This window comes from Photinus pyralis, unplaced genomic scaffold, assembly GCF_008802855.1.
Source record: "Photinus pyralis isolate 1611_PpyrPB1 unplaced genomic scaffold, Ppyr1.3 Ppyr1.4_LG3b, whole genome shotgun sequence".
Lineage (NCBI taxonomy): Eukaryota > Metazoa > Arthropoda > Insecta > Coleoptera > Lampyridae > Photinus > Photinus pyralis.
Genome location: NW_022170510.1, coordinates 1301231 through 1327916, shown reverse-complemented (window position 1 = coordinate 1327916; position 26686 = coordinate 1301231). Strand labels below are relative to the sequence as shown.

General features: G+C 36.4%; 2 protein-coding genes and 1 long non-coding RNA gene across 5 annotated transcripts in view; 2 read left to right on the top strand and 1 right to left on the bottom strand.

Annotated features, from left to right (window-relative positions):
* Positions 1-26686, bottom strand: part of LOC116166891 (synaptic vesicle glycoprotein 2B-like) — a 35530-nt gene that overhangs the window by 8673 nt on the left and 171 nt on the right. The gene's annotated exons all lie outside the window — the stretch shown is intronic.
* LOC116166895 (proton-associated sugar transporter A) lies at positions 15118-26686 on the top strand. Its single transcript, XM_031482090.1, has 9 exons — positions 15118-15615; positions 15662-15924; positions 15971-16246; positions 16488-16589; positions 25406-25617; positions 25716-25907; positions 25954-26084; positions 26133-26307; positions 26355-26686. The coding sequence occupies exons 1-9, from the start codon at positions 15413-15415 to the stop codon at positions 26589-26591; spliced, it is 1791 nt and encodes a 596-aa protein (XP_031337950.1). The 5' UTR covers positions 15118-15412; the 3' UTR covers positions 26592-26686.
* LOC116166896 lies at positions 20667-21638 on the top strand. Of its 2 annotated transcripts, none has more exons than XR_004144434.1 (3): positions 20667-21219; positions 21265-21386; positions 21515-21638. It is a non-coding gene; the product is annotated as an uncharacterized LOC116166896 (long non-coding RNA). The 2 variants fall into 2 exon arrangements; XR_004144435.1 differs by lacking the exon at positions 21515-21638 and having other exon boundaries at positions 20670-20999; positions 21067-21219; positions 21265-21404.

The window sequence follows — 26686 nt, the reverse complement described above, 5'->3', positions numbered from 1 at the left end:
TGATCAACTAAATTACCAAACTATTACGGTCACGGAAAAGATTTGTATCAAGAAATCCCATTTTTTCCATAGTTTTCAAATATGCTATGGCAGACGATTTCAAGTGCAGCGTTGGTAGCGAAAGACGCCCTCCAATGTAGGGAAAAACGCCCCTGAACTAAACCATGAGGACCGTATAAAAATTATACATAAAAAATTCCTCTTTTTGTCACTACTTTAAAATATATCCTGGCAGACGATTTTAAGTGTAGGTTTAATAGTGGCAGACGTCTTAGAAGTCTTTAGGTATAGTAAATCCCAGCGAGTGCGAGCGTGTGAGAGATAAGCGCGCGAGAGCACAACGAACAGAGATAGCTATAGATTTACGCACCGCTTGGAGTTACCAAACGAATTAAATTAAGGAAAATAATAAATTCTTTATTTCGCGATAAGATTGTCGGTATTTCTTGAATTCTTCTTAGACTGAGAAACAGAAAACTTGAAGAGAAAAGAAGATAGATCTTCAGCTCGTTCTAAACTATCCTCTGACTCCAGGTTGTCTCTATGCAACATTGATGGATCGATGATTAAAATCGACAAGTTGGTTTTGCTGAAGCTTTTTCGGAAGTATGATTTCTTCAAGTGCTCCTAGTCCATCGCCAGTTGTTTTAATCGATGGATTATTTTTTTTTTTGCTTCTCTTAAAAGATCTCCGGTAAACCTTTGAGCGATTTTCTGAACACATCCTCGGCAAGATTTGTGCTGTGTCAGCGAGAGAAGTACATCTTACTTTTGACAGATAGTTACCCCTTCCATGAAGCACGCAGAACATGATCGTTGGGATCAAAATAAGGAAAGATTACAATCCTACTCAATTTCTGTTTCCAGTCAGAAGCAGATTGCAAATTTCATAAAACCACTTCGCAATGATAGCCCAAAGCCTCTCTTATAGATTACTTATACCGTTCATAGGCAAAAAAGACCTGTTGCGCTTTACTTGGAAGGAAAGTTGTGTTTGCCACATATGAAGATAAGTGCTATAAATTTGTGACATATGTGGTAAAAACTGAATTGTGCTGCAGTCACTAAGAGGCAGATTCTCGAATAATTTACCATCTTGGTAAACTACCAACAAGTAGCAAAGTCATTATTAGCGCTTCCGATATGGATATTGCTGTTATTGCTTTGGGAAATGTAAAATTGACGCTACCATCAAGGTATAGATGGAAGTAGGTCTCTTTTCCAATAACACGCAGAAATTCATAAATCTTCGAGAGATGTTCGTGAATTTGGGTGTTGATGTGTGAAACGCGCAGGGTAACGCGTTACCGGGTTCCCACGTATTTATTGGATGTATTACTTGTGTATGGTCCTCATGGTTTAGTTCATCGCAATTTGTGCGAATGCCACCGAAAAATGTCTGAGTTTCTACAATCCGTTTGATTGAAGTGGATGGAACTATGTGAATCAGAAGTTTAGAATCAAATGGTTTGAAAGATCTCAGTAGTCAGTATCCTATCGCTATCTCTGTTGGTTATGCTCTCGCGCGCTTATCTCTCACACGCTCGCACTCGCTGGGATTTACTATACCTAAATTTTTTAACTTCTAAGACGTCTGCCACTATTAAAGCTACACTTAATATCGTCTGCCAGGATATATTTGAAAGTAGTGACAAAAAGAGGAATTTTTTATGAATAATTTTTATACGGTCCTCATGGTTTAGTTCAGGGGTGTTTTTCCCTACATTGGAGGGCGTCTTTCGCTACCAACGCTGCACTTGAAATCGTCTGCCATAGCATATTTGAAAACTATGGAAAAAATGGGATTTCTTGATACAAATCTTTTCCGTGACCGTAATAGTTTGGTAATTTAGTTGATCACCTAAAAAAGTCACCTATTTAGCGCCGCCCCAAGTTAATGCTGCCACTTACGACTGGCAGACTAGTGATTTTATTATTAGTTTTCAACGTACTTTCAGCCTGTATTGTTGAATTTTTTGTCGCTTATGGTTTAGTTACTATGTACGCTGCCTCCCGGTCTATTAAGCATCAGACATATCCATTACGCTGATAGCATGTCCTTCAAAAATCCAAACAACTGGACAAATTATTAATGCAAAAAAAGATCATTCGGTAATGGACTGGAATCAACATCCTGAACATCATTATTCAATTGGATCAAGCATAGGGACGACTGCGATAATCGTGGCAGCAATCGGAATGATTACAATACCCTTTAAGAAATTTTACAAGAAAAGGAATATTTCCACCGAACCTCCGACACAATCAGTCCAAATGATAGAGTTACTCAGGACCATATAATATAGTTTACGCGTAGAGTGGTGAGAGGGTAGTTGCTCTATTATTTCATGCATATACAACACCCTACAATTTCGTCGTACTTTCATCCCCTATTATGAATAAATGTTTTATTGTTTCTTGCCAAAAGAAACTTTTAAAAGAATCGAGGCTAGAAGTTGCCGAAATTTCAGTTAAGGGTAAAAGGGAGAATTATGCACAACATCAAACCTCTTAACGTTCATATACTTTCAAAAATGGTATTTTGTTTGTATTGCGTTTTAGAGAATATTATCGCAAGTAACTTATTTTTCTATTTGTATGTATTACCGCATGTAATTTTTAAGGTTCGCGAGAAGGTAGTCCACATACTTTGCTTGTTTACAGTTTATGATGTTGTCAATAAACGAATGATTCAATAATAATATTATCTTAAGGCTGATGTAAAAACAAATCTCCATTAAGTGGTATGATCTGGCAATTTCTGGCGAGATATGAGCTCAAGAGCTCGCCACTCGCTTTCCGTCTATTTACCAACCTTATCGTTCTGTAAATTTCTCCTAAAATGGATAATAAATAAATCCTATTAAATTCCCATTAAAGCATGTACTTAATCAAAAATTTCTTTGAAGTTCTGCGAAGGCCTCTTCCATAAATTAGGAAAGGTAGAATACAATCATGTTCCTATGCAATGTATCATTTCAATTTTTTGAGTGGGTACCTACTTCCTATCAAGATATTCAAAAATACTGTAGGTGTAAACCAAGCGCAAACACATTTAAAGTGGTAGGAAAGTTTTTAGCTAAGCAAATGATAGATATGGTCTAAGTCATTGAATCTATTATTGCAAACATATTCGATTCGATTGAAACATTTGATTATTTGTAATTAAACCGAGGTTGGTGTCCTCTGGGGAAACTCTTGAATAGACCTCCCCAGTCAGCAAGGCCGTAGCCAGAGGGGGCAAGAGCGGGTTTTGCTCGCTCTAGAAACCCACTTTGCCCGCTCTTGAAAATTGCCTAATATGACACAATGTGGCATGCTCATAAATGGTCAAACATTTATTAAAAAATTTAACAAAAGAAGAGATAGAAAATCCAACCATTTTAAGGGGCGATATTAATTAAGGAAATGTTTTAGGTTGAAAGATGGATTTAATAGTTTGGTTTTTATTATTAAATTTCATTGTGTGTTTCCGTGGTTGTTTTCTAGATTGTGGGCGCATAAATGATATGCACGTAATTTTAATTACGTGTAAAATGGATTAATTTATGACAGTAATTATTATTTATGATTTACAATTTATAACATAACACAAGCGCATCAAACGTGATGAATGCAAAAGTTTACGGGTACTTTGGACATTAAGGACGGACGTTATTGATTTTCAGGAAGCTGGTTCAACAGGAAAAAATGGACTCCGAGTGAATCGGGAACAGGAAAAACTGGGGGCTCAATATAATAGAAACCAACATATTTCATTCCCTAGGTCATGTATCGAGTTCGGACTTTCGCTAGATTATTGCCTATGACTCTTAGATGTGTAACAATTCAATATAACTCTTCTCTGTGGTATAGGTGAAAAGTTTTTGTGCAAAATGTATCCAAAATATTCTTTACACGTGAATTTGGAGTTGTAAAAGCTTTCAAACGCATTATGTGGATTTATATTATTTTTCTGAAGCCACATGGATTTTGATTTAAATATGTCAAAATCGTTATTCATGCACCAAGATCGTTGGGAAAAAGACTAGGAGCATTATCTCAACGCCAAGACATGAATTTGATGCATTTTTGTTAACTATTAAATGTATTTTGTAAGATTGAAATAAATTGTCGTTAAAAGTGATTGTAATACTGAGGATCCTTCGATATTTCGTTGTATCGGTTTATTAATATTTCGCCCGCCCGATCTGTAGATTTATTGGCCCGCTCTTACAAAGTAATCTAGCTATGGCCCTGTCCCAGTGCCATCAGTGATAAACATTCAGCAATTATCATCTTAATTTCTTTAAAGGGTTGTATAAACATTTGTCTCTTGCTGCAGTAAAAAATAGAATGTGTAGGTATCTCCACTAGTGTTAAAATATCAAATCACGGTCAAGTTCATTCACCTAAATAATCTCAAAATCACCACTCGAGTCGTTATGCAGTATATTACTTGAACTATACAAACTTACAATTTACTTTTTTAAATAGGATTCTTACATTTCTACTGTTATTTAACCATTGAGCCATTAGTGCTCCGTAGAAAACAATTCAGTGCACGTTGTACCTACACGAATAAGTATCTGATCTTAACTTTCTTATCTTCAAGGTGATCAAATACTTACTAAATTTTCCACACTTACACATGTCTATCTATGGAAGTTTACACAGGAATACGAAGCAAATACTGCCCCAACGAAAAAATTTAGGCCAAACGCCTGGCGCCAACCAGCCTACGAATACTTTTACATAACGAAAATGCAACGTTCACTGCATGGTTTACACATCTACAGATTGGTCAAGTGCAACCAGATCATCTGGTCGGACAAACTTGACATCGCATTCTTGAAACGTTCAACAAGGACGCGTACTCGTACTACGTGCAATCAATTTAAATAGTACCTACTAAAAAGTCACATCAACCATTCCGCCTCCTAATTTCTTTCAGATAAATTGCCAAACACAGCCTTACGGTAATTTATGCAGATACCTTTCTTTTATTCCACACTCCACTGAATGTCAAATCGATACCAAGTAATCGAAATGTTTTAAGGTTGCATAAATAATTTTATAATTACAATCCATATTCATTAATCATTAAATACTTTTATTATTATTCCCTCACAGTTTGTTCAATTTATAAACACAATACCTTCCCCTTGAACTAATTTTTTCTTCGTTTAGGGCTACATGCGTGACATTGTCGATAGCCGTGATGTTTTGAATGTTACTCCTAAACAATAATTTCAAAGATATCATTATCTATGTGACAGCTGTGGTATATTTATTTAATTTCTATAGTTCTAGTAAATACTAGTTAGTCGTCATTTCCACATCGAGTAGGTACTTTATCTATCGATTTCTAGATTGAAGTGAATTGAGTGGGGGATGATTTTTAGAAATATTATCCAGCTATTCTCATGAAACCGCCATTTTATGCCATTTGATTAATGTATTGAGTCATTTAATGATATACTCGTTTTACGTGTTAAAATAAAATAAACCAGATCCATTCATACTCAGGAATATACTCATAGTCAAAGTGAATGAGCATGGCATTATATAAAGTGCAGGTGCAGTTATCAAAATAGTGGCTGGATGATTCAATCTAAAAAATATTGATATTTACTAATACTAACTTTCAGGCCGGTTTGGTGAGACTTGTAACGACTTCAAACCTAAAGAACGAAAAATTCAGACGAGGAACAAGGTATATTGCAATAATTGATCTGGACAAAACATAGGTTGACTATTTTAATTAACGCTATTGCTTTCTTGCTGTCTTGTGATTGATAGGTACAACTTTGTACTATAAAAATCAAAAATTATGATTATGTTGGTTTTTTAAACTTTACACATTCTATTCTATTCATAGGGGATCCCGACCGTGCAGCACTTAGGCACACCGAAGGGCTATTATTATGGCTACCCCCTTTCTTCCGTATCTAAATTCAGAGCCCGCTGCTATCAATAAATGATAGGTTACTATTTAGCCTAAGTTAAGTTTCACCCTCTCCGGTTCAAGATAACCATCTCCAAGGAGCTGATGTCTGTCTACGATCAAAGAACTTACACGTGGACTCTCCTACAAGCCCAATGTTGTGAAGCTGATAGTTGACCATCCAATATGCCGTGGCTATACCTGTGATCTTCCTAATCAGGAATCTATTCAATTTTAAAAGTTTAGAAGACCCAGATTTGCCAAGGGTTCCTGTTAAGTGTCTGATTCTAATTGCTTGTTGCCACTGAGCCTGGTACCCAGTCTTTAATCCTGACCCTGTCAACGGAGGGAGCAATTCCGAGAGTAGGCTCGAGTCCGACGAAGACCTTATCACTACCTTTGGAAGTCAAGTCGTGCGCCATTTCGTTGCCCCCAGACCAAGTTCACCCTAGCTCGCTTGCAATCAAGCGCCGTGGCCGATCGGAACCTGTTTGCGGACAGGGCCCTCAACACCGCCTGAATGTCACGACATAAGAGGGAGCCTACCATTGCGACAGTACTCTTATCAACCGAGTCAGAGCTCTGGTAAGTCGAACCTCTTCAGAGTCGTACGGCAGATCACCAAGTGCCTGCTCCGCCCTCTGCCATATTTCATCTGCATTCTTGGGACTATGAGAACCAGAAACAGAAATCAACCATTAGATAAGACTCGATTTATTTATCTTTCACCCAGCCCAAACCTCTTACGCGTCCACTGTAAACCCCAGGACCTTGTATGAGGCCTTTTTGTTTTACAGACAGTTGACGTGACGGTGAAGTGCCTCATCGACATCGAATGCGAGGAGGACCCTCCCCGGCTCTTCCCTGTAGAAGAAAGTTCTACATAGGCTCGTCCTGAACCAGGTTTTTTTTATTCGGGAGATTCTTCAAGATGGTGGCCGTGCCATCCGGGAGACCATATAACACACAGACATTCCATGGCCTAATAAGAGGAACGTTCGTCTCCATCTCGTAACTGCATTCATTGCAGTCGTAATGCACTTCGTCTGAAGCACGGTGGTGTCCACCTCCAGGTGCGGCACCGGAACAATCCTCCGCCGCAGGGTCTCGCCCAGAGGTTCGTGGTCCACGCACAACTTGAGGTCATCGCCTTCTGTGCGCCAGCGCCAGTCCTATTCTTCTTGCGAATAAGGCACTGCGTTGAAGCCGTATCTTCATTCGAGGAGCCTGCCCCCTTACCGGACCTCTTTTGAGGGCCCGGCACGTTGGCTCCCTGATGAGGAGCCCAGAACGCAGAAATGATTTGTTTAGATTATCGTTCACGAGTAGTGAGGAAATGCGATCTCACTTCCCGAAAGAACTCAATACAGTACAGTGTCTTTTAAAATTTGAAACTCTGAGAATTCATTGAGGATAGACCAATTAACGACACGTTAACGTATGATACAGTGCTTCAAAATTTTCCTTCCTAAAATTACATTTTTTATCACAAAGGGCAATTGGAAAATTAGATTGTGGTTTAGTATCCATGTCAATAATTAGTGCACGATGATAAGTATCTTCGGGTACAAAAGATAAATGTTCATTTTCAACTGAACAAGTTACATTAGATAAAACTAGATCTAAGAACTTTCCTTGATGATTTGCAACATGGTTCAATTAAGATAGCTCCATAACACTTAGAAAATAGTGTATCGTCACACTTACACAGCAGCTGCACTAATAATCAATAGTAATTTAACAAGGGAGACACATGCTTACCGATAATTGTACCCACGCGAAGTATCACGAGTGCTGGTTGCAGTGGTTGCACTGAAAGCTGCTCGAAGGCTTGGCCAAGGTCCCAGTCCGGTCAAAATATACATAAAAATAGTGATCAAATAACAGAAACTCCAACAGAGCTGCATTTTGGTAGAGACCTTGGGTATACCAGTAGAAATAAGGTGCCAAAAGTCCCGATATATCCCATGTGAATTTTTGTTATTTGAAATTACTATTTTGACCGGACTAGTCTACTAAGAAATGCCCTTTCTCCGAAACGAATAGTTCTCACAGAGTGAACAGAACATTTTATCTGGCACCCTTTTCTCTGACTCAAAACAAGATTGTTTAAAAAAAGCTTTTTATGGTATCCAAAATTACAGAAGTTTTGCTACCAATCTGCGTACTTTACATTTATGGTCAGTGGCGTACTTCTGTATGGTTAAGGTGAGCATATATTTTCTAAGTAACAACCACTAGTTTTCATTACATATCCTTAAAGACTACACTGTTTTAGCCCATTTTGCGCTATTTCAGTCACTTTCTCTGTCCATCCGTCTGTCTGTGTGTCCGTCAGATGCCTTAATTACTCCAACAGTTTTCAATATATTTTTTTAATTCGATAGCTTATAGATCTGGAGCTAAGAAAAAGTTTGACGATTAAGGTGCGCATGCGGAAGCTGAGCAATATCAACTTTCTTATTTATTAATATATTTTGTTGAAATTTTAACCACAACTACTTCTAGTAAAGGCATATCAGTACAAGAAAAGTTCTTATGCATAACATAAGGAACAAAACTATAAAACTTCCCAGTAACATCAGGGTACCGTGTAGGCATTTGGGCACTGTAAAATCACCTCTAGGTTGGTTTCCGAATGTCACCATGCACTACAGCAAGTACCAAGCAGCAACACCCTTGAGCTCGCATGGGTCAAAGGGCATGCTGGAATGGAATGTAATGAGAAAGCCGATGAGTTATTAGCCCGACTGGCCTCAAAAGAGGTGTTTTATGGTCCATAGCTGACTTTTCCAGTTACATCTGCAAGTATAAACAACTTAATAACTCTGGACACCCAAAGAAGCCTTCAAAAAACCCTCTCGTTACTTGGCGCGTTTTTGCACAGGGCTATCAAGAAAGAACCTGAGGTTACTCGTGGGAATACTTTCTAAGCGCTGCAAACTAAACAAACACATGCACCGCACTCTTTCAGCATCCTTAGGTTCATCTCACGTGTGGGATGGCTTGAGTGACATTGAGGGGTCAAACGACTCTAGTGAGGGAGGCAGTTCAAAGGGCCCGAATTTGAGGCCTAGGTACGCGTGGATCCTCTCTAACCTCCTATCGTAATCCAGAAATGCACAACTTATTATATTACATAGACAAATTTAAAAGAAAAACTCAAACTAAGAAAAATGTTTTGTTATTTGATTTCGTATTTGTACTATTTTGATCATGTTTTTTATGTTGTGTTAAAAAACAGTTAATTCTTTAATAATACCTCAAGAAAAAATAGTGCTTTGATAAAAAAAAGTGACCCTCTTAGTTCTGTAGGCCCTCGGTAGACGCACGTCACTATACATAATTTTTAAGTGTGTGGATTTACTTAAATTTTTAATGATTTTTGATACAATACCTTGCTTTTACATTACTAAAAAAAGGAGAACGTTTTTTTCAATGCAAACTAGTCGAATTATTAGGTTTTTTATGCTGCTATATCGAAAAAAGTGTACCCTTTAAGAATATGTTATGAAAACTAGTGGTACCATTAAAAAAATAAGCCCCCCAATGACCACGCCACTGACCACAAATTTAAAGAGCGTAGATGGGTAGCAAACTTCTTATAGATTTGGATACCATAAAAAGCGTCGTTTTAAAGATAAATTCAGTGTCCAGACAAAATGTTCACCATGTATATTCAAAACCAGGCGTTTAAAACTCAAAGCTTTGACATTATACTTTTGGTATCATGTATGTAGAATTATATGCATAACTCCGCAACTCCTGGTAAAAAGGTTGTCGCTTTTGGTGGTTACTACTTCGCCCTTTTTGTATCAAATTCATCCGGAAAGTGTATTTTTCTATTGATTTTTGGTTTTAAGGAGGAGCCACCTGAAAATTATGTTTTGCAACATTTCTGCGCTTTAAAGTAATTGAAATGAAAGTTACCATACCTATTTTGTTCGATTATTATTTTTTACTTCTTTGCATCAGTTGAAAAGTAAAACGCAATGTTCCGTGTCCTCATCGGGTGCTAAAAGTTATTTGGGGAAAAGCTTCAAGGTTATAAATTTAATTTTTTCGCCCTAGTTGAATATAGCAAGTAAACAAACGTTACGTGGGTCTGCGTTTATTATTTATTCCACTCATGTTTGGCCCTGTCATTTCAAGTAACGTCGATATCTGACGTAATATGGTAATAATTATTGTGCTATCGATTGTTACCTATTATTCTATAGCAATTTAAGTTTTAGCAAAATGTCAACAAGACGTCGTTAAAATTAACTACTCTATACGCAACTGTTATTTAAGAATTAAAAACAAAACCTAAAATCGCCGAATTCGTCATAGATTACATTGCGTGAAGCTGGGCGAGTCGACTGCCAAAACGATTTTTAAAAAAACATACATTTTGATATAAGAATTTGACTTATACATAATGTCACCCACATTTACCATTTTTGCACAAAAAAATTTAAAATAGTTGTTTATGTACTAATTTTATTCTGAAAAGGCTAAGTTGTATTGCTACATGTGCCTTTTTGGTGGTTGATATTTATCCCAGAAGCTTGACGTATTGCTTTACACGACTATTATTAGTCCTCCCTCAATAATTTGTTACTCAACGATTACACCTAATATTTATTTAATAAGTACTTACCCATTTAGTTGAAGTTCAATTAGTACTCTACATAATCTGGATTTCTAAATTTCAAAACAATGAAATATAACGTACAAAAAATGAAACCAAACACTTTTAATCCAATTAGTGGAGCAGTCTTTCATCCGATGCTGTTAGTAGGTATTAAGCATGACAATTCAATATGTCCACTGATTTTCTTTTTCGGGTAAGTAGTACAGAATTGCTAGGATTTTCGGTACGTACTGAATTTGATTAATAAATTGAGTGATTCCGTAAATATTGCACGAATAGATATTTTTGCGTTCGTGAGTTTTATAAACAAATACCTAGCGGGATCTCTAATCAAAAAGAAATAACTGAAAGTTCACACATACGAAATATGGATTTCTTTGATCACGTTTAAAATTAAACAATGAAATGCTTCCTTTCTTATAATTAGTTTATTGGCAATAGGAGCTCCCGTACAAATCTAGAAGGCGCCTGTACAAAACCGCACAAAATTGCATATGTCTACATTAGCAATTGTTTTTTACTTTCCTCATCAGAGAGGAAGATCATATCCTCACTCTTTTTAGAGACGAAAGTAGTTGTTTCTAAAGTAGTTTCGGAAAAAAATAGTTTCACATATTTTTCCTAATGACAGATAAGCTTTTTTAAAGTGGTTCTTGGACCCTTACTGTGTGAAATGTGTTTTTTAAAAAGACCTTCTGTCAAAATTTGCGTAGGTGTGCAAGATAAGAGGGAAAAACACATCTTTAATCTTTATTACACTTATGTAATGGGAAATTAGAAAAAAAGTGTAAATGTAAGTGTACATAATTTGACTTTACTGAATGAAAGGTAAATTTTTTTAAGAATTATTGGACCGATCTGAGGGAAAAAGGGGGATGGCAGGTTCTATACTCCTTCAAAAAGGTCCTCTTCAAGACTCGCATGAGGAGAAGGAAAACTTAATAAACGAGGCGAGGAACGGCGAGAGTTGCAATTTATCCACAATGGCCGCTGAAAAAAGCTGGTAAAAGAATTGAGCTAACTTTATATACAAATTTACATAGTGCGATAAACGGAAATTAATGACAGTAGATAAAGTGTGGAAACACCAGAAGAAAGCATTCGTTCAGGTGCAACCTCCGACGCCAAATCTGCACCAGTGATCATAGCATAGTGTGCCGCTCGTTTTAAGCTAAATCATCCACCAGGGTAGGGTGGTTTCCGAAGAACGAAAATCATTCCAAGAGAGAGAGAGAGAGAAATAATCTCCATATCTCCGTCACATTGCAGACGATGATTTTCACAGCGTTTCCAAGAAACCTGGTGCTTAAACGATGGGGGATGAGGGAATTTAGGAACATGTGTTCTTTCGCAATGTAGTTTTTCCGCTGTTCGGCATTGTTTAAATGTTTACCTCGTGGTATATTTGAACTATGCTCGTAGTGTAATAATCAAAAAACTATTAAAGAAAATTCGTTGTAGTTTCCCGTATTGTGATTTATGAAATAGCGTCGTAGCCATTTTGTTCCAACGATATAAGTGATTTTTGCATTATGCCGGTGTTTTTGTGAACGCTTAAAGTTTTAGACTCGCACTTTAAATTTCCTAGTATTAACGTCGCGTTGTTCTCTTTATTTTTTATTGTTTATAAAAATCTAATTAACTTTGTTTTAGCAGCGAACTGTCATTCATTATAAAGAGAGTTTATCTCATTTAATAAAAAAATAAAAATAAGAACGTTTTGGTAATTTAATAAAGATTTTATATACAACAATCGTGAACAGTCTTTGACTTTAGCTGCCGAAGAAGGGGGATTTTGCCGACGACGTTTGGCAAAAAGTTAGCGTCAGCCACTAGATTCTGATGGCTTCAGCAGTGCCATTGTATTGTAACGGAAACGCTCCAGACATGACGTCGCCTTTGGCGCTCTGGAATTTTCTAGGAGCGCGATGGTGGGGATGTTTGCAGCGTGTCTGGTAATTGCGCGAATGTTCTGGACTTACATTGCTTGCGTGTATAAATGGTTGCGGACCGAACATCGCGGGAGTTTACTATCGAACGAGATCGAGTACGGACGAAACATTGAGCGCGAAAATCTGATATAAATTGCGAAGTGTGTAATATAAATAATCGATATAAATTGTACAGTTTTTATAGTGTTTTAGTTTTGTTTAATAAATATTGATATAAATCGAACCCGAATTTATAAATCACGTTACAGTATGTATATATATTTTGTTCTGTTTTGAATAGTGTAATTACACTACAGTACTTTTTCGTATTAAATTAATGGTGGCTTTTGTGCTTTTTTCTGTTCTCTCGCCTCTTTCTCCTCTATGGTCTCTCTTTTTTCTTGCTCCATCATTTCTCTTATCTATTTCTTTCTTCTCTACACTCTTTGTCCCACCACTTTCTGTTTTCTCTCCGCTCCTCTTCAGTTATTTGTACTCAATTTACTTGAAACTGACAATGCGGCCCATAACTTGTTAGCAGAGTAAATTATTTCGTACTGATGATAATGTTAAGATCGGACAACTATTTTATTAATCGAAAATTCATACACGCTATGATATTCTATTTCTTTATATTCACATTTGTGTTCTATACATTTTTAGCTCATTTTTGATTCTCAAAAAGGAGCTTATTGTTTCACTAACTGTCGGCTGTTCGGGCGCCTGTTATAAATCGACCGAGTTCTCGGCAACGGAATATCGTACAATTTTGGGGGTTTCGGCATTAAGTATATTCGTACTATCGTGTTAGTGCCCCATCGCTTAGTCTGAAAACTGCAACCATTCCAGAAGTTGATAATTTATGAATTTTTCTTTAAATATTTCTTTATATTCACAAATTTAAAGAAAATTCATAAATTATCAACTTCAGGAAAGGTTGCAGTTTTCAGACTAAGCGATGGGGGAATAACACGATAGTATGGATATAATGCCGAAACCCCTAAAATTGTACGGTATTCCGTTCCCGAGATCTCGATCGATTTATAAAAGGCGCCCGAACAGCCGACAGTTAATGAAACAATAAGCTCCTATTTGATAATCAAAAAGGCGCTAAAAATGTATAGAGGATAAACTGTACATGACTAAATTTGCAACAAGAACTCCGCTTTTCCCGCCATCACCTTTATTTTCCAGATGTATAGGCCTCTACTCTACTCAGATCTTATAGAACCAATTGTCTAATATTTGGAGCTAGCTTTAAAAAGTGCAGCAATTCCATCATTATTGGAACTCCTTATTTGTTCACGGAATCTCGGGAAACGCCCAGATGAATGACATTCGGACCATGGAAAAACGGACGACAATTAATATGGGATGTATCAGCAGAAAAAAAAGATGCCAAAATATAGTAATCTACTAAACCGTTTTATTTTTTACCCTTCGGTATTGAAACACCTGGCGCTTGGAGTCCATCTGCAAAAAAATTGCTTCAGAAATTTGTAATAAAAAATGTTGAAAAAACTTAAGAAAAACGTTGCTTTGCATTTTTAAAGCAAAGATTTAGCTTAGCTGTCCCGCAGGGTAATGCCGCTTGTATTTTAGGCACTCTACCGCCACAGACAGCATTTGATGAAATTTTTTATATTTTAAGTGTACGGTAAATCTTTTTTATGTTTTTAAACAATTTACACTTAATTCATCATTCAAAAAAATTGTCTAATTAATAATCTCATCCTTTGGGTCGAAAATTAAGTGAGTCTTTTTCATTGTAGAGCAGCTGGAATACAGCATTTTTCACTAAGGTTCGAGTCTCGACGGTTCCTTAACACAAAAAACTAAAATAGTAAAATGTATAAGAAAATTTAGACTTTTCTTCTGGGATAACGCCACTTGATAGTTTTCTAGTACTCAATTAATGAAAATTAGATTTCTGAAAGTTTTCTAATTTGTTTATTGTTGTTTGTAAACCTCAGATGCGAAGCACCCCACAAACACATTGAATGCAAAACTACCCTACAACTTCAGATCGGGATACTCCTCCCCGTCCGATGGACTGTACTATATTTTGAATAATTTTTTGCATCCACAGCTAGATTTAAAACGTAAAAGAAAGTGTTGAGTACCGTGAATAAGAGAGATGTTCTAAATAATGTTGGTTATTATTTAGAGTGGTGTAATAAAAGCGACAGTTAATAAAATTGTAATTAATATTGATGCTGAAATTTAGTAAATAGGGTTGTTTATTCCAGCGATTCGCTTAGAGAGCAGCTTTCGATATGGAAATAATTTTTCTATGTGCTAAATCTAATGTGACACCTTTAATAAAGTTTTGTTGAAATGTGAAATTGGAACTTGAAGTAAACGAGCCTTGAAACGTTGTCACAGCCAATATACAACCTTATTAGGATTTAGTACGCAGTATTGAAAGCTATTGGAAAAGGATGCTGGCATTTTCAGCCAATTTGTGCTTTATTTGAAGTCAGTAATAAAGTAGATCTTTAGTGCTTCTTTTATCTAGGCGCGGATTCATGAAAAAAAACTTAAAACATAATTAACCGTTTGTTCAACAGCGTTTATATAATAATGTAAAAATAACTTAGAAGCCATATAGGTGACACCCCGTAGCGTATTAAACTTTAATCACCTTAGTTAGTATTGTGTCGTCACCCGAAATTTTAGCATCTGCTTGGTTTGAGAAGAACAATAAATTGTCATTTACACAAGAAACTAATATTGGAAAACAAAGACGATATGGTAATTAAAGGACTCTGAAATTTCCAGGGTTGCGCAGAACATTGAAACAAACAATGCAAGGAAATGGTGCGTCAAATCCCTTACACTTGTCTATCTCTTCTGGTGATGGTGGTGTGAATTTGTGCGGTAAACGGTTGGATCTTTGCTAATAATAATGTTAATACAATGACGGAGAAATTATATGAGTACGTAGGTTTCATCGGGCGTTTGCATTATATCAGAGATTCCATACGCGAAAGTTGGCATTTGTGGAAGGAAAAGCATCCCGATGGATTAAGAGGCTGTTTGAAAAGTTCGCTATTGAATTTTTCGGAACATAAACCGCAGGACGATGAATATGATAAGACAGAATACGCGCACTTGCACAGGTAATGTAGAAAACTAGGTAAACACTAAGTAACTAGGAATTATCAGGAGAAAGACTCGCCAGGAATTAATTCGCGTATCCGCTGCGGTTATGGGGATTGAATTTTCGTATGCAGCCGAAACTGCGTTTGTGTCCCCGACTTTATTGAAAATAGGCGTTGATCATCAATATATGACGTTTGTGTGGGCACTGTCTCCTCTGGTTGGATTTTTTCTAACGCCCATTCTTGGATCAATCAGCGACAGGTGCCAATTAAAGATTGGACGAAGAAGACCATTTATCATTCTTATGTCGATAGGCGTAATACTGGGTAAAAACGTGTCTTTGAAAACCATGATTCTGATCGCTCAGTTTAGGTTTACTACTGGTACCCAATGGTGAAGACCTTGGCTATATGGCCGGTGATATTCCACCGGCTCAAAATGCTACGATAAGGACAGTTATCTCATACAGAACCTCTGCTTTATCTTATGAACGCAATGTTACATTGACCGAAGACGAGGACGAACTGAAGCTGGGGTACCACCCCTGGGGCATTTTCTTCACTATATTGGGAACGGTTTTGTTAGATTTCGATGCGGATGCGTGTCAAAGTCCGGCACGTGCTTATTTATTAGACGTTACAATACTCGGTAAGTAAATTTTTGTAACCTTTCCACAACATCGCAAACGATGCTGTATGAGAAAGGTCCAACTCGCATTTCAAATATGGGCAATTCAATTGTATTAAAAAGTTAATAATTAGTAAATCATTGCCATCATTTGCATGGAATGTCTTTTTACTGTACTTGGGATCTCCTCCTCTAACTTTCCTGTTAGAGTTTGCAACAAAATATTTGCACCTGGAAGTAATAATTACTTACTGTTTTATAGAGGATCACGCGCGAGGATTAAGCACATTCACAATAATGGCAGGATTAGGTGGATTTTTTGGATACGCTACAGGCGGCATCAATTGGGACATTACCATGATAGGTAAGACGCCAGTTACTTCATTGTATTTAAAAATATTTCTGTAAGCTTCCATTCTCGCGTCATTTTTGGTGCTCCCGCGTTTCAAAACCTTGCGTGTCTCATTTTCATTGCGATTTCAGCAATTACTTACACACATTTGGAGTCTAGGGTCCATATTCTGTAATCTGATAGCCCCCCATGCTTATTTAAGTAGAATCGAGCCTACTACCTTGATTAACTTTACTCGACCTATGCCCGGTTTCACAAGCGATGATTAAGGTTAATCACTGATTAAAAATATTATAATGGAAAACATCTAAGCGTATAATCAAAAGTTGCAAACATTCTAATATTTTTAGTCATTGATTAACCTTAATCATCGTTTGTGAAACCGAGCATTAATTTACAAGATAGAATAAAGTTTATGTTTACGATACATAATAATAATAGGAATTATATGACTTTATTATCTTTTTTCTTTAACAAGTAAGAGAACACTAAATTACAACAAACAATAAAGAGAAAGAAGTAAAGGGAAAGCAAAGTTCAGCTTCGCCTAGTAGATGTCGCTGATCTTCCACTTAACCTTCTTTAATACATTGTAAGCTGAGATAATCTCGCGTTTTATATTGACATTATTGACATAAGGATTCAAACCAAATACATGATGAGGCTGTTACTATTGTTAACTTTGATGGTACATTAAAAATTTTCTTACTTACTTATAAAAATGTGGTATGTGAAGAACAGTGATATTTATTAAGAAGCCGACATAGGGATTAACGTGTATTGTTTTTCCCTATGTATACTTTCAAATGACTAAATCACTTCTGAAGAACACCTAATTTTATGCAACCAAAATAACTCCTTAAAACATAAAGATCTGGCTGTCATACCTATTAATTAATTTAATAATGTAAACTGTTACCGGATGTAAGGAACGAAAATAAAAATACGGAAGCCAAAGCAACGATAAACCATCGACATTTTGTCTCCCCTTGTGGGCAATTCCTAGGGTAATTCAATACTTACGAGTAATATTCCATTAAAAATGTTAAAAATGTTGATTGCTGTTTGTAAACAGATTCCTCTAATTCCGTGAAGTGGTTTATTTTACAAAAATTATTATTTTCCCGAAAAGTAAACAAGAATGATTAGTAGCACTTATAACTAAGGTTATCGCAAATGTGTTTTATATTCCAAACATCTAATGAAAAGTAGGGTATTCCGTTTAAAAGAATTAAGTTAGGTAAGTAACACATTTAATTTAAAAACTTTTCATCATTAAATATATGACCCTAACTTACATTTCTAACACAGATTTAAGAATTTTAGAATCTGCATTCGTTCCTTAGATATCGCGTTGTCCTAGTCCTCGCTGAACACTGTAACGCCCCGTGTATATTCATTAGGTAGATTAGATAGGTTAAATTGTTTTCTTTTGTTTAGTTCAATTTAGTAGATACTTTAGCGTAGGTTAGAATATAGATTTTACGGAATTCGAAAAAAAAGGGTCCGGCAATAACATCACACGTGTGTCCACCGGTCATGGGACAGTTACGTTAAAACCAATAAGACAACATAAACAACCCCGTGTCAGCATTTCTGAGTAAATCGACCTGAACCAAAAATATAAAGTGTCAGATCTAGGCGGGTATGTATTAGACTTTGCTATTGGGGGCGTCAAGAGGTCCTTTCTCGCTTAATTAATTCTCTAATTTTTGGTTGCTATTTATTACCGAAACTAACAGGGCTCATTTATACTATGTCCCATATATAATTCGAATCGAACCGTATCGATCGCTAACAGCGGCGATTCCTGGAAAAGGGAATTTTTTTTTGTGGTAAAGCGGACGGAGAATTGTAATTTAATTTGAACCAATCAGGGCGATTCGGCCTCAAGGAATTCAAAGTTAATTGGAGATTTTGGGGCGCGTGGTAAAATTCGGGCGTGTCAAAAGGAAAATCACAGGGGGATAGTTTGAAAGTAAAGGGGAGAATTATCGCGGCGATCGTGGAAGTCACCACGCCGCCGATAATATAGGTTTTGCTTAATTTTTCCGGTGAAGTACAGACGCCGGGAACTATTTGGTGAATGTCAGAAAGTGGCACATCGCGAAGGCGCTACCCGGTACCTAAATTAAATTGTTAAGTTCCGCGTCCGGCAAAGGGTTTTGGTACGGGTCGAGGTATAAATAAATTGGTTAAGAAGTGATTAGTAAAGGGCGGTCGATACGGTGAGAATCGGTGATTTTAGTGCGGTAAAGGTGCTCACTGGAAATCGTTTCGAGCATAAGCAATAAGTGTCGACTTTTTCCCCGGACCACCGGGGTAACCACTATTTACTTGCCCATGATCACACCGACAATAGGCAACGCATTGTATTTCATCGTAACCAAACGACGCGACGGGCCCAGAAGATAACGCGAGTTAAGAGGTCAACCAATTCGCTGAGCCCAACTGCAGGATTGGTCAAGGTTAGTTATAAGTTCGTTATTCAGTTCATGTCTGTAGATTTACGTAGGATTAGGTATGTGTATATTTCGTTAATAGGTGGATTTTTTGCTTTATAATAAGAGTTTCAACGGTAGGGTGGCCACCTATTTTTTTTTTATTATATCTCACTAGGAGGTATTTCTAGCAAATAGAGTGTTTTTTTTTGTAAGAAATCCTGGAAAGGAAAAGCCTATTCGGTGACCAATTCGTATTTTAATTGTCAGTCAATATACTGGTTAATTTTGCCTAGTGTTTGTTGGTTTTTTTTTGAACAAGTAAATATACCCACCTAGAAGGAGTTTAAAGGAGTTCGTACGACGAATCCGGGAGAGGTTTGCAGTAAGCATCCCGGAAAGCAAGAGGGATTGTAGTGTATCTGAGCTAGTCGATGGTAATAAATATAATAGTAATTGTTGCATCCCACTAAATCTGACAAAAGAACGCAAAATTTAAGTTCCAAGTCCCAATAAAGAATTACAACCCTTTAAGGGAATTAAGCCCCAAAAACAAACAACCCGTTACAACACAGTGTATACCTATACGAATATGCTACCAGCAATTCATTTCATCTGCCAATTTTCAGCTGATCCACGTGTGTAATTATCACATTTTCTAGACTGTTTTCCAACACCGCTGAGCAGCGGTTTTGACAACTCTAGGTCGTTCATCTTGGGGATTAAAACGTTTTTTTCTGATAAATTGTATCTCTCAAAATCTTCTTTATGAGGCAAATAATTGATGTTTTGCTTTCAATCATCCCCATGCTGAACTAGGTGTTGTTTCAGTGTTATTACATCAGAAACAGGCCCTTCTCCAATCTCATTCATAAATTGAAACATTGCGAATTGGCATTTTTCAGTATTTGGACTAAGAGAAGAAGAAATATACTCCATGGCCTTTTCAATCTCTGAATATTTCCACAGTCCTACCTTTACACCTGATGGTCAATATTCAAAACATAACACTTTAGAACTTAGTCATACAATGTGACATGCGATTTTAAGTTTCTCGGTTTTTATAATTTTGTGAGTGTAAAACGGATCCGTTATTATACGAGGGTTGTCCAGGCAGTAGCAGACGTTTTGAAATAAAAAATTTTAAACTTGTAAAGAAAATCTCTTATTATATACATTTGGGAGCTACACTCTTGGGTTATTTATCAACACAAGCGCCATTCAAATTGAGGCACTTATCATAGCGTGGCACAAGTGTTTTGATTCCAACTTTTATAAATCCGCCGCCTGAGATTGATAACGTGAAAACAACGTTTACAAAAAAAAAGTAAAGTATGCCAGCTAATCAGATCGGCGCAATGGTCGTAGGTAAGTATAATTTATCTGTAATCAAAAAACAATAACTTAAACATTCCACCAAAAGAATTAAACTCATTTACCCAAACACAAAGATCTTTATTCGAAATTAAACCAGGTTTCGTTGGCACGTAGTGAACAATATTAATAATTAAATTCCTGTAATTGAAACTTACAACACACAGCTTTTGTGTCAATATGGCCATATCTTTACAGGTAGCGCTGCAGATTTAGAAGGTAAGTAATTGGTTTGAACACATCAATAATTACCAATGGACAATTTACAATTAGCTACTCTAGTTACGTTAAATTAATATGTAAATATATCAACTTTTAAACAACAAAAGAACAAATTTATTTTAGCTGTCAACTTTTTACCCAAAGTTGTGCTTGTCCACGGTTTAAACAAAAATGACAAATTTGTATGAAAATAAATCAAATCAAAACCAAAACTACATACCAACTGATTTGTGTTTTGTTATAAATTAAACTTCCAAATTCCAGATTGAATATCGGTAGAAATATCCACAGATGTTGATTTTTCACAGAAGGTTACTCCCAACAAATTAACGCTGGCCTCGGCGCCTTTTGACAACAACCTGAAAAACGTCGAACCCCAAACGTGGTAAGTATTTCTTCTGGACAGCAGCTTCGCTTTATATTTAGAACTCGATCCAAAACCATATTTTCAGGAAAACATTAACCATATAAACCCAAAAAATAAAAGGCTAAAAAATATATGTATGAATAAAACGATCAGAAAAAAAACTTACGACTTGGCAACAATTCCCTTTTCAAAAAACCGTCTAATCGAACTCAAATTTCAAGAAAACAACTCTTGGTAGGTAAGTAACTATACGGTACTACCTTTGACAATATTATATTTGCAGTTTGCCATTAATTAGCAATAATTTCTACGGCGTAATTCGTTTCACCGCTGCCGTCTTTTCGCTTTCGTAGCTAACAAGGAAGTATTGGCGCTTATCAATTGGAAATTTTGAGTTCCCTCAAGGTATTTATTGTGAGATAAAATTGAATAGACGAGAAAGTTACACTGTTAAAATAAATTTATTTTACACTGCGAAAATAAATTTGTTACAAGATTTTAACCTGCACTGGCTAACTTCCACCTCTTCCCAGCGATCAAGACTTCGCTCGCAACACAGCACATGGACAGTGATGCCGAACTTCAAGCCGGCGATAAGCAGTGGTTAAAGTCTCAGGCGGCGGATGTATATACAAAGTTGAAATCAAAACACTTGTACCACGCTATGATAAGTGCTTCAATATGAATGGCGACTATGTTGAAAAATAGCCTAAAAGTGTAGCTTCCAAATGTATATAATAAAAGTTGTTTCTTACACTTTCTTAATTTTTTATTTCAAAACGTCTGTTACTTCTGGATAACCCTCGTACATTGGCCAAAATTTATTGTGGGTGGCTTAGGGGTATGGGTCAAGTGGTAGAGCTGATTCGCATTAGGATCTGAACTTCGCCCTTTGCACCTCATCATGACGTGATTTATTTATTTATGTTTTCTAGTGAGTGCAATAAATTCACATTATTATAACTGCATCTGTTGGGTGAACAGATTATAGGTAGCTATTTTTAAACCTCATTCCATAAATAAAAAGGTGTTTTATTTAGGACCTCATCATCCATCGCGTTTCGTTACAGCACTCATTGTTTCTCTTATCTCCAACTTCTGAACACAGTGGACATTGTTTCTTCTCGAAAAAGGTAATTTTAACTTTCGTTTTAGGCCTATGATAATCACTTGAGGCCTCCAAACAAAAAATTTGCTTTCGATACTAGAGATTTCTGTACCCGACTTACGCGAGAAAGTGCACCAAAAATTAAGTAAAAATTCTTTCGAAAATTAAAGAAAAATGTAAAATGGTTAAATGCAAATTTAATAAAACTTGTACAACTCTCGGAAACTATTAAACTTACAGAGCCTTCAATATTCTACATTTTGTTTCGTATAGTAAAGTACCTATGCAACAAAAATTGATATAAAACCTGTCCTTCAGAACTAAAACTAACAATATGCGAAAAACAGTAGAAAAATGGGGTATTTCCGACTGCTGCGTCGCTCGCACAGGTGTATCGATGTCGAAAACTTTGATTTTTCATATCCATATTCTATTCGCACCCTTACAACTTAAAACATAAAAATAGAGATATTTGATGCAAGGCAAGGAATGCCCATTTTTAGCGCATTTCCACAAAAATAAAAAAAAAATGCGCTATTGTGGCCACTTTGTCCGTCCGTCCGTCCGTCCGTCCGCTAACTTTGCGACGCTACTAGTTCTTTATCTTAAGAGCTATTGTTCTACTTTTTTCGCTATTTGGTTCGTTATGGTGTCGAGTCTTGTACCAAGGAAGGAATTTTTTCTGTACCGCTTACAAAAAAAGTTATTGTAAAAAAAACAAAAAACCGTTTTTTACATGTTCCATAATTTTACACTTTTGCCGTTTATTAACGATCCTAGAGATCGTTTATAATTTTTCATTGCTATCTGTCGCCTGCCGGTTGGTCTCTCCGTCTGTTCCTTTGTCTGTCTGTCCATCTATCTGTCCGTGTGAACGATAACTTTGTTTAGAAATGTTCGATCGCGTTTACATCTCCGTTAGTTATGAACTGAATTGCATGAAATTCAATATGGGCATAGCTTTAGCCATATAATACGCAATGCCAAAAGTTGAATCGAATCGATTCAAAATTCACAGTGCCCTTTTCGCATCTCGACCATTTATAAACCGAATTGCAAACTTTTTTACTTATAAAAGTATTTGAATGAAATTTGATACATAGGCACTTGGAATAAAGGAAAATCAAACGCCAATTTCAAAATTTAGTTTTGCGCATGCGCAGTGCCAACTTTTTTATTTATGGAAGAATTTAAACGAAATTTGATACATAGGCACTTGGGATAAAGGAAAATCAAACGCCAATTTCAAAATTTGGTTTTGCGCATGCGCAGTGCCAACTTTTTTATTTATGGAAGAATTTAAATGAAATGTGATACATAGGCACTTGGAATAAAGGATCATCGAGCGCCAGTCTCAAAATTTTCTTTTGCGCATGCGCAGTGCCAACTTTTTTATCTATGGCACCATTTAAGTGAAATTTGATACTTAGGCGCTTGGAACAAAGGAAAATCTAACATTAGTTTTAAAATTTAGGTTTGCGCATGCGCAGTTCCAACTTTCTTATTTAGAAAAGCATTGAAATGAAATTCTTCTCATAAACTGAAATTGAAGTAACACGTCAAAAATGGATTGCCCATGTGCAACGCTATCTTTCATATTTGTGGCCGGATTTTTACGATTTTAACAGAAGTTGCATCTTATAAATGGGAAATGAATGCAAGTGGAAATGCGCTTTATGTAAATCGTTTACGATTGCTTTTTAACTTGTTTGACTGTACTATAGAATAATAGCTAATCTAGTCTTTGTTATATTAAGGCAGTTTTCCATGTATTGTATTTAAAGCCCGTGGTGTATACGAAATGTAGGGAGTGGGTATAGAAACTGCAGTGTTGTTTTAAATGACGATTAAATGACTTTATTACATTTCTGGATTTCCGGTGAAATTTAATTTCTTTCCATACACCACACTATCGACCGGTTGCAGGAAAGCGAATTATAATCAAAATCTTACATTATTTGCCAAATCTGAGTTTAATCAAGAATTTTGACATTTGATTGGCTGCATACTGCAGTAGCTATACCTAAAGCCAATCAAATGTCTTAATACCGGATTAAACAATGATCCTGGATTATTTTTTTTTGTGCAACCGGCCGTATATCTATATCCACCATTTATGTTTGTTTGCACTTGTTTAAAAAATAGCGGATGTACTTTAGTCATTCATTTATTTCAAAACCGTAGTCGAGTTTGCCAATTCTGCTGATTCACATATTAGAGTTCAAAAAGGTTTACATGTGAAGCCATTGATAGGTTTTCTTTAAAACTTACGTTATCATTACATATACCACGGCCTTGATTTAGACACTAATCAAGACAGGTATAGAAACACGAATTATCGAAATTTGCACGTTTTGAACTTCTACCAGATGCGAAAGTAATACATATACTGGTCACTTGATTTTAAAAAAATTGAGTATTGAATCTTTAAACTTTGTTAAATTTGGAAAGCTTGAGCCACAGTTTTGGTTTACACGTCATGCCAAGATAACAGAACTGAACCCAGGAGAAGTGTAGATACACTGGCATCTACTCCAAACTCCAAGGGAAGTTTCTTCGAGTGCAACACAGAAGACATTTTTTCTTGATCATAAATTTCCTTTGGAGTGAATATTCCGAGGGCCAGAGTCCGGTATTCTTGAGTGGAGGGTGGTAATATATATTTTTGGGGAGAGCATATAGGTATGTCTAATGTTACGGAGACGAATATTCCGCTAGTTAATTTTCGAGGAAAATATCGGGGAGCGATTATTCCACATAGGTACACAGGGCGAGAATTCACAAGGCTATATTTCCCGGAAAAAATACCCTATCAGTGAATATTATAGGTGCACTTTTATCTAGCGAAGAATTTAACAGATCCATCTGCGGTATAACTCCCAATGCATAATTGTTTTGGAATGTGGTTGAACGTTTGACGTACAACACAGGAAACAAAATATTCAATAAACTGCTACAAGCTAGTCAAACTCCGTGTACATTTTTGGCCCCTAATTGATCGTGGACTGTTCATTTCGAACAGAAGAAATAGGAAACGTCCCCGATATGAACAAAAATTCTGATAATTCAATATTGAAAATGTAACATCCAAGTTACAATGCGATATAAATAAATATACTGATCTAAACTAAGTTGAACTTTTCGTAATAGTTTCATGTTTGGTATGGTTTTGTTTATTACTTAAATAAATAAATAAAACTGAGATTTGTTTAGTTTAAAACTTTACATTAATAAACATTTTTTTTATCTAGCATGATATTACTGCGTGGTGTGCTTGGCCATAACTACTTATTTGATTTAAGTCTTTATGTTACAGGAGAACTCCTTGGCGGTCATGTACGAGCTGTGTTCACGTTAATCACAATTGTTTTCATCATATGTGTCATCTGTACCGTTACGAGCTTTAAAGAAATTCCCCTACCATTACTCGAAATCGTAGGTGCCGCAGAGGACTGTTCAAAGGACGAATGTACAAGGATAATTAAATCTACGGATGTAAGCTATGGAGCCTTAGCTGAAAAAGAAGATGTAGTATCTATAATCTTGTAACACTGAAACTCTATCCTTTCATTTTAGAAAGATTCTTCAGGAGATGAAGCCGAAGTGAAAAGGTCACAGTGAGAGAGTACCAACAACGGCTTAGTATGGCACCTCCACCCAACGCGTCTTTGGCATTATACTTAAAAAGCATTATTTACATGCCTTTCTCATTAAGAATTTTGTGTTTAACAAATCTCTTCTGCTGGATGGCACACGTCTGCTATTCATTATATTTCACAGATTTTGTGGGTGAAGCTGTATTTAATGGAGACCCGACAGTATGTCAAATACTGCAGACAACGCTAACTCATTTACAACTTTTAGGGCATTGAAGGATCGGAAAGCAGGCAATTATACGAGGAAGGTATTCGATTTGGTTGTTGGGGAATGTCAATGTATTCGCTATGTTGTGCTTGCTATTCGCTTGTAATTGAAAAATTTATAAAGCGGTTTGGGTACGGAATATATTTTAAAGGTCATCAATGGAATTAGATTATTTATAGAGCGAAATATGTGTACGTAGGAGGACTACTGGTTTATTCCTCAGGAATGATATTGATGGCAATTACAAAGCACAAAGTTGGAGTAATCCTCTTCAGCGGGACGGCGGGTGTAATGTATTCCACATTATTTACTATGCCATATTTACTGGTTGCGCATTATCACGCAAAAAAAACGGTAACTAAATTGCGTAATTTCAATGAATCATATTAGATCTCTTCCAGTTTCAACCATCTAGCGATTTGTGCACCATAAGTGCACCAGACAAACAAGTACGAGGATTGGGAACTGACGTCGCTATCGTGTCTAGTATGGTATTTTTAGCACAATTTATTTTATCAATGGGAATAGGTAGCGTTGTTTCAATCTCTGGAACGACAACGTCAGTTGTCGTGGCCGCAAGTTTGCTGGCGACCTTTGGAGCGATTTCCGCGACGCAAGTTATGTATTTGGATCTCTAATTGACATCGCCCTACATTGTACCTCATTAAATGTTTTGTCTGTGTCTAATAAATGTAAATAACACCCCTTAATAAAACAAACAATAACGGACAAA